Source organism: Somniosus microcephalus, chromosome 5 (genome assembly GCF_052327205.1).
Source record: "Somniosus microcephalus isolate GS21.2 chromosome 5, FLI_Smic_1.0, whole genome shotgun sequence".
Classification (NCBI taxonomy): domain Eukaryota; kingdom Metazoa; phylum Chordata; class Chondrichthyes; order Squaliformes; family Somniosidae; genus Somniosus; species Somniosus microcephalus.
Genome location: NC_140991.1, coordinates 87,078,445 through 87,090,645, shown reverse-complemented (window position 1 = coordinate 87,090,645; position 12,201 = coordinate 87,078,445). Strand labels below are relative to the sequence as shown.

At 41.5% G+C, this 12,201-nt stretch overlaps 1 protein-coding gene across 7 annotated transcripts in view; it reads right to left on the bottom strand.

Annotated features, from left to right (window-relative positions):
* The window catches only part of cdk14 (cyclin dependent kinase 14), an 845,377-nt gene that overhangs the window by 415,353 nt on the left and 417,823 nt on the right, over window positions 1-12,201 (bottom strand). For all 7 annotated transcript variants that reach the window (XM_085987941.1, XM_085987948.1, XM_085987945.1 and 4 more), the window contains one exon: window positions 3,639-3,732. In XM_085987941.1, coding sequence (XP_085844067.1) covers window positions 3,639-3,732 — 94 coding nt within the window. The remainder of the gene's footprint in view (window positions 1-3,638; window positions 3,733-12,201) is intronic.

Below are 12,201 nucleotides of genomic sequence, written 5' to 3'. Positions count from 1 at the left end.
TAAGCTCTTTAGATACATAATCTAGTGGAGGCCACTACTGCTGACCGTTACAAAAAGCAAAAGTTGAAAGCCCTACAGGGGTGTGACCAAGCTCCTTGGGGGGAGCAAGATGCATGTTTCCTGCTCTGTGGTTTTATCTGCATTGTACCATTTATTTTGTGTTATGGCTGTCTCAGGTGACGATTCAGCATATGTTGTTCAGTTTAAGAACTCTTTTACTGCAGACTTAACCAAATGCTAAAAAAGCATCAGCCTCACATGGTTAAATATAGCGACAGCACTGGACCCAAGGTTTAAAAATCTGAAATGCCTTCCAAAATCTAAGAGTGACAAGTTATGGCAGTGAATTCCTAACTTACTGTTGTCAGAAGTGTTACAAGACCAGGAGCCGGATGTGCTGGCAGAAACTGAACCACCAGAAAAGAAACCTCCTCTTAGATTCAGAGGACAAATATGAAAAAGCAAATTCAACCAACACCGCTTTGGATCATCATAAAGCAAAACTAGTCATCAGTATGGAAGATTGTCCTCTTAAATAATGCTCGAAGCATGTTGGTGCCCACGTAAGTTTAGCAAACCTGGCACATAAATACTTAGCTGCATCAGTGACAACAATGCCATGCAAATTACTTTTCTCACTTTCAGTACCACAACAGTAAAAAAGCAGTTAGAGTAGAGGTGAAAACTATCAAAGATGCAAGCAGGCTGAAAACTGAGAATGAGCACTAAAATAGTAAATATTCTGCATGACTATTTCCTCCAAATTGCCACAAAAAACAACATAAGCAAGATGTCCTCTCCAAAAAAAGGAAATCCCAAGTATAGTCAATCACGTCACCATATACAAGGTGGAAGTTCTAGGCTGGCTAAATGGGCTCAAAACAAATCCCTTGAGGTAGTTCCTATTTATCCCAGAGTGCTGACAGAGACTATGGTGGAGATCTGTGAGGCATTGATAATCATTGTGAGGGAGTCTAATGGACATTAGAGAGGTACCAGTGAATTAGAAACAGGCTAATGTAGTGCCCATATCCAAAACGGGTGACAAAACAGACACATGCAACTACAAGCAAACCATTCGCCCTACTCCCATTCCATGTAAAACAATGGACTCTATTATCTGGAACAAACTTGCGGCTCCTCTGTACAACATTAAACTGGTTAACATGGATTTAGAAGGGAAGATCAACCTCCTCGACTTCTTTGAGGAAGTGACAATCCAAGTGGACTGTGTGAACGCCTTATGATGTGATGTACTTTGACTTTCTAAAGGCTGTTGATGAAGTGCCACACAAAAGGCTACTAATTAAACTCAAAACTGTATGGATTCAGAGTAAACCCTGGAAATGGAGAAGGAACTGGCTGAAGGATAGAAAACAGCGAGTACTCATTAGAGGAATTATGTTGGGAATGGGGTACCTCAGGCACCAGTACTAAAACCACTACTGCTTCTAATTTACACAAATTATCTGGATTCACAGACTCAATATAAAAGTGGCCAAATTTGCAGAAGATATTGAACTTGAAGGAGCAATGGAACTGGAGGAGGTAGCTCAAAACAAGGGTAGATGAAATTTAATGCAGACAAATATCAAGTACTAGACATACAAAGGAAAAATAGATGACATATTTACTCCATGAATGGTGCTGAAGTAGCTAAGAATGAAGCTGAAAGAAAACCTTAGAGACTTTGCAGGCTCGATGCAAAATATGACCAATGCACAGCAGCAATCAACAAAGTCAATAGGATGTTGAACGACAGGAGAATAGGAGTCAGGCGGTAATGATCAAATTGTATACTGCTCTGGATAGACTGCACCTTGTAAACTGCATCTAGCTCTTGCTTCCAAGAAGCAAAACAGACGTTCAAGAGAGACTGCACTGGAGGCAATGCAGAGAATGGGCATTAGGCTGACTTATGAGGAAATACCAGATAGACTGGGGTTTTTCAGCTTGGAGAGGAAGCATCTAAGGGGCGATCTTAGAGGCATCTGAGAGGTATGCAAGATTGTAACCTGGAATATTACTTTAAATTAAATTGTGGGAGTAGAATTTGTGGATACAGGTTCAAACCAGTAAAAGATAATTTTGGGAATGTTATCAGGATGTTAATTGCATAATGAGTGACCAACATATGTAATCATTTTAAAAAAAGGATTTTTATAATGGGGTGATGTTAGGAGCTCTCTGAATAGATGGGCAGAATGGCCTTCCTCATCTGTAACGATCTTGTGATTTTTTTAGTCAACTTGCTGCAGATGGTTCACGGTGACAAAGGCTTTTTCAAATCTTAAGTCTCGTGTGCAATAAACATACCTCCCTAGGTAGTCTACTTTTGATCAGATACAAGTTTGGCTGTTTCAGCTGAGTGAGAAAGCAGTTTTGCCCAATGGGTGTGCACTCAGGTGCAGTGTGATGCGATAGTTTCTCAGGACTATTTTAAAACATCACTGGCATACCATGTAATTAGGTATCACACCGCTGTGGTCATTCTTCTCTGTTTCAATTTCACATAAGTAAATTTCAGGAACCAATCACAAATGATAAAACCATCATTTTGTTCCAGAAATCCCACTGCCACAATCTGCATAACGTTTATAATTGTCAAGTAATTGCCAAATCAATCCTTAATGAAACACATCACAAAAGGAATTGACTTTCTTCATTTCTTTAAATTTTCCTTATTTAAACAGCTGTTAGAAAAACTAAAAAATATAAAAATATACACAATTACTTATCTATCACATAAATAGACCATATAAGACCCTGTCTTCATACTATGTTGAAAACTGAAGGACCTGATCAGATAAAATTAACTTATAACTTTGCCACCTGTCTAATAAAGAAATAAAAAAAACATGCATTCATATAGCACCTTTCACAATCTCAGGATATCTTAAAGCACTTCACAGCCAATGAAGTACTTTTGAAGTGTAGTCAATGTTGTAATGTAGGGAAATAGGGCAACCAATTTGACTACACCAAGTTCCCACAAACAGCAAGGAGAAATGATCAGATAATGTGTTTTGGGGGTGTTGGTTGAGGGATAAATATAGCCAGAACACTGGGAAAATTCTCCTCCTACTCCTTGAAAAGTGCCATGAGATCATTTACATCCACCCGAGAAGGCAGACAGGATCTTGGTTTAACGTCTCATCCAAAAGACAGTACCTCCGACAGTGCAGCACTCCCTCAGTAATGCATTGAAGTGTCAGCCTATATTATGTGCTCAAGTCTCTGGAGTGGGATTTGAACCCTTAACCTTCTGACTCAGAGGCAAAGGTGCTACCACTGAGCCAAGGCTGACACCTAAAGCAATCAGGTCCAATCATTGTTTAAATGTGACTTGAAATTGGGACCAGTTTGGAATGACAATCAAATCTCTCCTCCCTACCCCAAATAATTACTGTCTCTACTGATACTGATCCTGATCAATATTTATCCCAAACTAAAGATATTCTAATGCTGCAGCCCGATTAGAATGCCAGAGAGAAGATAATGACACTCCAAACCAAAATATAGGTTTCAACACCCAGGTAGCACCAAGTTAAAACCTACAGTATAGAATAGATGCGTATGTCGGTTCCCTTGTTTTATGTCTCAGCGCTGTACAAAGCCTTACTAATGAAAATACTGACCAAAAATATTCGCTCTAGTTGATCCTGAATATCCTTCATTCCTGGGAAAGCAGCAACTCCTTGAATCATTTCGACAAAAATGCAACCCACACCCCTGGAAAAGGGAACAGAAAGCACTTCATGAAGAACTCATTTTAAATTTCTTATGCTAAAGTACAAGTACTTTGCAGAAAGGAAAGACTAAAATGTGACATTTTAAATAATACAACAGCTTTTAATTAAAAGACACAATAAAACAGAAGCAGAACTAAGTACAAATGTACTCCCTTATTGCCCGATAGTATAATAAATTATAAAAAATTAACATATCAAATTCTCAGCACTTTTTTTTTCTAATTGAATGTCAAGAAGAAAAATCATTATTATAATTTGTACTTCGCAGCGTGTGCAGGGTAAACCATTATGAAACCCCTTGAGTAGTTATAAAGCACAAAAGGGATTATAGGAGTTAAAATGAGTCCACTTCTTAAACAAACAAAGGAGGATCTATTGACCAAATTGCCACACATCATTTACTTTTATTAGAACATTAGTGGAAGTCAGAGAAAATAAATCTTAATCAGTGTTCAAAACCTGAATTTCACACACTTTCCCCGATTACAGACATTAGCAGCTGCATTTGGAATGGTTCCTTCAGTCTTCTTGACACTACAATACCACCAACACCACATGTTCCAAAGCTGAGCTCATTCACTCCCCCACCCAAAAGACAGGAAGACTATGAAAGCAACTGGAAATATTTCCATTGCACATAATCCTGTTTTTAATCATGGTAGCTCATAACATAGCACACCACAGAAGCAATGCACAAGTTTATGCCCTCAATTCTTTACATGGCGAGTTCTTGAACCTCAGTCAGGCTGCAGAGGAGTGTAGAAAATTCCATACAAGGAGGAAGGAGAAGAAAGATAATCAGTGCACAAGTCTCCTTGGGTCACTTTTAAACAGCTGCACAGCAGTACTGGTTGCAATAGGAGTGATTTGCTTGTCTACATTTTCTATCAGCCATTGGTATATTTGGGAAGGAGGGTAATGGAATCTGATAAGAAAATAATTTTCAAAGTAGAGGATTAAAGATAAATGCTAACTTATGTTAAATAGGATCATTTTAGAATAGGATAAATACAGAAAAATATGAAGATATCCGGGCCAATTTTCCTCTGCTGTGTACAAAAAGAGAATGCTTAATTTCCAGGTACAAAGTAAAGGAAAAAGGGGCAGAAGCCCTTTATTCCAGGAATATGCCCCTTTGCATTGCCTAGGGATTTGAGGATTCCCCACAGGGGCAGAACAGTTACGCCTACATCAGATGCAAGTAGGGTCACCCCATAAAAATTAGGTGGGAGGGAAGTGACGGGCTCAACTGCCTCATCCCCTCATCTGAACACCAAGCAGGCACCATCTGGGAGAGCAGCCAGAGGGGGACCTTAGGCCTTGCACCCAGTACAACTTCAGACTGAAGAATCTACCAAGTGTCTGGATGCAACCAGTTGGAGCCATGCAGAAGGTAAGTACCTTATTTTGCAGGCAGTGGAAGAGGAGGAACAGGGCTGGAGACTCTGCAGCCAGGGATCAGTAACACTGGCCTCTCAGGCCTGCAATAGCAGCTAACCTTCCTCACCTACTTCCACTTGCTGGGCCCTGCTAGGGACTGAGCTTATGTCAAGTGAGCATATGACCTAGGTAAATAACCTGAATCTGGAAATAAAGATGGGTTCAGGTCATGTCAGGCATAGAAGGAGGATAATCAGCCCTATTATTGGACTAGTTATGGTCCAATTATGACCACTGAATGTAATGCCAGACATAATGCGCTTCATGATTACTGATTTCAGAGGGAGAGAAAGGCAATTTTTTTTGCACAGTTCATCATGCAAGAAATAGGATTGTTGAAGAAAATGGCAGGCGTGTTGAGAATAAATAAAGTGAGCATTGTTTTTCAGCTTTCTGAAAATAGAAACCTCTATATCACAAGAGCAATGTATTATCTGGATACTGTAGCATTTTCAGTACCGGTAACAGAATAGACATTGCAAGTATTGCTGCATAAAAGAAAATTACTCACGAGATTTTCATTCTCCAGATGAAAGTTTCCTCCATATACTATGGATTTAGCATTAAAGTTACTGCTCAGAAGGAGGCCATTCAGCCCATCGTGCCTGTGCCGGCTCTTTGAAAGAGTTATTCAATAAATTCAACTGCCCCGCTTCCTCGCCTTTAAGATTGTGGGTTTGGAACATTTTTTGGCTGTTGTTGCAGTGCTACATAAATTCACTCCCTCATATATATCTCAGTGTCTTCAGTCTGGTCTTGGCTCGAGTTAGGTTTTAACACTGACAAGATCATATTTTAGTGGTAGACCTGTTCGCTGATGATTCCACTCCATTCACAGCTCCTCCAAAAATGGAGCAGTCCGTGCCAGTGTACGACAGGATCTAGAGAATATCCAGGCTTGGACTAACAAGTGGCAGGGAACATGCATGCCACCCAAGTGTCCGTTAATGACCACCTAAGTGAAAGGTATTGACCATATCAAACAATAGAAAGCCCAGTCATTTCTGCTTGACCGTCAACATCTTGGGTTCACCGCTGACCAGAAGCTTAACTGAACTAGCCACATCAACACCACAGCTACAAGATATGGGGCAGAGGCTAGGTACTCTGTGATGAATGGCTCACCTCCTGATTGCTTAAAGTCTCTCCATCATCTACAAGACTCAAGTCAGCATTGTAATGGAGTGTTCACCACTTGGCTGAATGGATGCAGCCACAACAATATTTAAGAAGCTCAACATCATACAGAACAGAACAATTCGTTCAGGGCAACTAGGAGTGGACAATAATCGTGGCATAGCCAGCATCACCCACATCCTGAGAACAGATTTTAAAAAATCTCCTTAAACCTTTAAACTAAGACTAAGGCTACCCAAGTGAATCTTGCAGACAGATATTTTAAGCAAGCAGCTTAAAAGTAGGGAAATGTGAAGAACATAGTTAAGCAACAGGATTGCATGGAAATGATCTTAAAGACTCCTTTCCCTTTCATAAACTGTAACAGAATAAGATGGATCCCACCAGGTTTTCCTGCACTGAGCCATAACAAATTTCCAGCTGTAGACGGAGTGAAATGGGCATCAGTCCAGATTCCATCAAGTCAGAAGTCCAGGCACTTCTTTCACTACAGAGAGCTTGTAGTTTGGAATCCTGTTCATGAGCCTAGCACATCCTGAAGAAAATGGTTTTACCACAAAGAGATTGCAGTAGACTTTTACCATCTCAGTAAATTAAATCACACATGCCAACCATCAACTTTCTAAGCTAGCAGTCAATGCATGTGTCAACGTTTCACAAGAAAAATCACTGTTTTTCACTGGGATTGAAAGTTATTGTCCAATCAGACCAGCTGGACAGCCAGACAATAAGCTGTGAAAACCAGTATCAGCTTTATGGGACAACCTCTCCTGTATCTGGGGTTACAGGGGCTGTAACATTATATTTAAGTCCTTACAATTACTTGTGTTTTCACATTTAAAGTATCAAAGTTTTCCAAATAAATTATTTTTTAGATCAAAAGCCAGAATACAAGGGGCGCCAAAGTGTCAGAAAATGCATCGATAAAAGTGCTAAAATCTAAAACATTTTGTTAAGCCATGTTCCTAGAGCTCCTTAGAAAATAAATTGTATGTCTTTAGCCTCACGTCTCCCTTCGGTAATTGCTAAATGGATACGGCAGTTCTATGCGACCAAAGAGGCTGACAGCACAGAAAGAGTCTACTTCTCTCATGTCTGTGCTGGCTCTTTGGTAGGGCAATCCAAAACTAAACCCAATACCCTGTCTTCCCATAGCCCTGTATCATCATCTACTTCAAATGTTTATCTACTCTCCCCTTAAAAGAGGTAATAATTTCTGCCTCAATTACCTCCTGTGGCAAAACATTCCAGGCTCCAACAACTCTGCGTAAAAAAAATGCTAACATCTCTCATCATTCTCGGTGACAATTTTAGATCGATGCTCCATCATCACCGACTCTCAGAGGAAATACTCTTTCTGTATGCAGATGATACAAGCCTTTCCTAATTTAAAAAAGAACCTCTATTAAAGCTTTCTCTGTCCCATTGGGAATAGTCCCAGCATCTCAATTCTCTCCTTGCAATTATAGTTTCTCATCACTAATGCCATCCTGGTGAATCTATGCTGTATAGTCTTTATGACTTTAATGCAGTGCCCAAAATTGCACAGAGTACTATAATTGTAGCCTAATCCGATACATCATTACCTCTTTGTTCTTGTACTCCACGACCCTATTGCTGACCACAAAGTGTCTTTATACGTACCTCCACTTGCACTTGCAGGGAATTACATATTCAAACCCTTAGATCTCTCTTTCTCTGCACCCTTCAATATCTTTTCAATGAATGTTTACTTTCCTTCTTGGTCTTTCTTCCCAAATCCAGCACCTCACTTGTCGCCATTAAATTGCATCTGACATCTGTTTCCCTATTGCCCTAACTGCACCACATCTACTACCACTATTTATCCACTCGGTTATACCTTCAAAAAACTAAAATTTGGTAAGCACAACTTTACTTTTGCTAATCAGTGCTAATGTCCTTGATTAATTCATACATTTATAAATGCTCACTAATTTTATCGCCATTTATGGATTCTAAAGTTTGCCCACATCGAATGGAAGATTAATGGTTTTATAGTTATCCACTTTATCCTCCTTTCCCTTCTTGAAGCAATGAATTACATGGCTAACCTTTCAGTCTACTAGGGCAACATGCATATCTAGGAAAGATTGAAAAATTGCATCTAGAATGTCCACTACCTCATGATTTTCTTCAGTATTGTTAACTCCAGTTTTATTATAAGCCTCCCTTTTAAGTTAGTTTTGTTTTAATCTCTCTACTTATCGACAGATCTCGATCCTTTGGTGCACTTCCTTTATGCCTTGTATGAATATATTGAAATCTGTAAGTTAAGGACATCCAAGGGATTTGCATCAGGTGTCCTTATTTTCAAAATGGGTCACTGTATGTACAATAAACCGGATGAGCCAAATATCTTGGGATTGGCTGTATCTCCTGCAGCGTTCCTTTTTTTTTTTCACCCTCGCCAAGATTGTGCCTAATTTTGGTGCCCTGCCAGCAGAATGTGATCTCAGTTCATTTTCTGTTTGTTGGGTTTCCCAGTTCATTGTCATCCCGGGGTCCTTTTCCATTGAGGAAGAGATGTCCTGATCCTGGATCTGCTACGTTGGCAGCCTGCACAGGGCAAGATGGCTGCTGTAGGGCCGGCGTGCCTGGCAGATCCCAACCAAATTGGGGGGATTAATGTCCAGCAGACCCCTGTGCAGGACTCCCTCCCTCTGTGTGCTGCAGCTTCTAATGTTTGAAGTACTGGGGAGTGGGTAGGAGGCTAAAATTAGCAGCTCATCAGTGCCCAACGTACTGGTGGAGTAGGGCTTCCAACTCTGGTTGGAGGCATTCCTGGAGGTTTGACCGCGTGATGCCCAACCATGCGACACCTGACCATGCGACGTCTTATAAAGGTTGGGTCCCCGTAGTTAAGAATCTTTATTTGTGGTTTTGGACTAGCAGCTGCTGCGTTAGAAGTTCCAAGAACCAGGAGGCCACCCGTGAGCAGGCGAAAAGGGGAAACCGAGGGCAGGGGAAAGAGGAAACCAATCTCTCCATCTCTCACCAGGAGCACCCCCAGTCTCCATCCCCAGCCCCCATTCCCCAGTGCTACCCCGAGCCCACATTCTTCCTCTCTCCGAACTCCCATTCCCCAGTCTCCCTCTTTTCCCCCCAACTCTTGAGCCCACCCCTCCCGCTCCCAACCCCAGCAGCTTTAGGTCTGCCCCAACCCCATACTCAGCATCCAGTGACAGAGAAGCCCCTCTATCCCTAGGATAGAGACATGCAAGCATTCAATCCCAGAGATAGAGCTGCTTCTCTACCACCTTGAATACAGGGTAAATAGATTTCCATTCCACAAAAACTATTTTTTCACCCGCTGCCACCTCGCGCTTATCTGCATAGCCCATGTTTTAAGTTGCAAATGGACTTGGTGCATTGAAGGCTGTTTGTCATTTGTAATTTGCGAGTGCCCATGGTTTCAATGTGCAGCTTGTATCTAATATAATGCAAGTTATTTGGGACTGTCAATAAGTGTCTGGTTTGTAGGGGTGTCTGTTTGTATAGGATTCATTGTACTATTTTATACTTCAGGAAACTTTCGATTAACCGGCCCCTAAATAGCCGAAAATGTCAGTTAACCGGCAAAATTCAGGAGTAGGTTCAGGTAACTTTTATTACTTGCCTTGCTCCATGTGTTACTGTGCAAGGGTGTGACTGCAGCTGTTGCTAAGCTACAGAGACGCTTGCAACTTGTGGCCATTGTTTTGAACCTGAACAGGGTTTGTTGCTTTATACGGAGCTCTCAGCTCCGTATCTTTTACTATAGCGTTCGGTTATCCAGAATTTTTGATGAACCGGCACCACGTCGGTCCCGTCCGTGCCGGATAAAAGAAAGTTTCCTGTTTTTCCATCTCTCATTTGAAGATTCCCAACTGATCAGTAAAAGAACAAGATTCGTCAAATACGATTTCCCTTTCATAAATCCGTGTCAACTCTGCCCAATCCTATTTTTTTTTTTTTTTTTTTTTTATAATAAAAGTGCCCTGTGTTAGAAACTAGGGGTGCCTAAAAAAGTATATGGCTACATGAATAATACTGTGTTTAAATGATAATTTTCGTTTTCCTGGAAAGCTTGCATTAGAATTTGAGACAGTCTTTTTAATCAGTTAGATTAGGTGAAACATAAACATTCCACATGGGGGCTCATAGGATGGCCCTGCCAGGCTAGTTATCTGTTGTTTGTAAGTTAGGGTTTTGACTTTGTTAATGTATCTTTAATTTGGCCAGTGAAGGCCCAACCTATGTTTCTTCCATTATTACTAATAACCATATTATAATCTCCACATATAGAATTTGGAGTTTGTTTAGCAGGACTGCTTGTGAAGATAATTAAAAGCTAGTTAGGAAAAGACATAGAATGAAAGGAATTTGAGGAGGCTAAGGTATCCATCTTAGAATGGGTCACTTGTTAGATGAAGGTGAGATAGCGACTGGCTAATGTGCGACAGCTCTGGCTGGGACCATGATTAAGAGGGACAGGGCCGGGCCTTGTACTTGCTGGGTTAAGGAGGATAGAGTCAAGAGAGAGATAAGACGAATTCCAATGGAGGAACCTTCAAAATGTAAAAACAAGAAAGATAAATTGGATGAAGTAATGAGACCCTCTTTTGGGGAGGGCTTTCATCCAAGAACCAAAGCTGCCATTGGTTGATGAAGTTTTAGAGGAACCGCTATAGGTCACATGATCTTGTCAATAACTTGGCCTCAGGCCCACCCCTAAAAAAATAAAAAGTGACACCCCAAGGGCTTGTCCACACAGATGGTGGAGGAGAGCGCCGAACGGAAGTTGGGCTGGTCGAACGCTCTTGAGAGTGATCCCATAAGGAAGGAAGGGGGGGGGGGGGGAGGGGGAGAAAGAGAGAGAGAGAGAGAGAGAGAGAGAGAGAGAGAGAGAGAGAGAGAGAGAGAGAGACACCTGTTACCACGTCCTTAATAAGCTAACTAGTCTGCAGTTCCCGGTTTTCTCTCTCCCTCCTTCCTTAAATAGTGGGGTTACATTTGCTACCTTCCAATCCGCGGGAACTGTTCTAGAATCAATGGAATTTTGGAAGATGACAACCAATGCATCCACTATCTCTATAGCCACGTCTTTCAAAACTCTAGGATGTAGGTCATCAGGCCCAGGGGATTTATCAGCTTTCAGTCCCATTAATTTCTCCAGTACTTTTTTTTTTACCAATACTAATTTCTTTCAGTTCCTCATTCTTGTTAGACCTTTGGTTCTCCACTAGTTCAAGGAAGTTTTTTGCATCTTCTTCCGTGAAGACAGACACCTAGGGTGCGATTTTCCCATTGGAGGCAGATTTTGGTTTGGGTGGGTTCCAAAACCGCCTCCACTGTCAGGTGGGGAAAAAATTGCGATTTTCCCCTAATTGCCCAGTTCATTTCAGAAGTGTGGGTTCCCCTGGGCCAATTAGTCTTTTGGGACTGAAACTCACCTCTGCTGACATCACATATCCAGCTTCATTGAAGGGCTGCTTGCTGCCTTGGTTCATTCCACTGGTTTTTGGTCGATGGTGCACCACCTCCAAACTTTTATCTCCTTGAAGAATGGCCAGCTCCAAGGCAAGGGCCTCCCCGAGGTTCTCAGATGAAGCTCTGGGTATGCTGGTTGAGGGGGCAAGAGCTAGCAGGGCGGTGCTCTTCCCCTCATCTGGGAGGAAGAGGCCTCCCGAAGAAACCAAGGCTGTGTGAGTCCAGCTGGCAAGGGATATAACCTCCAGACCTGTGTGCAGATTGGGTGATTGTTTCTGTTTATTGATAAAATGCCATCCCTGTGTGAATGTATTAAAATTAGGTGATGGCAAACTGTTGGCATCAGTTATTTCGGCTTAGGCAGCTCCACATTGCGGACTCC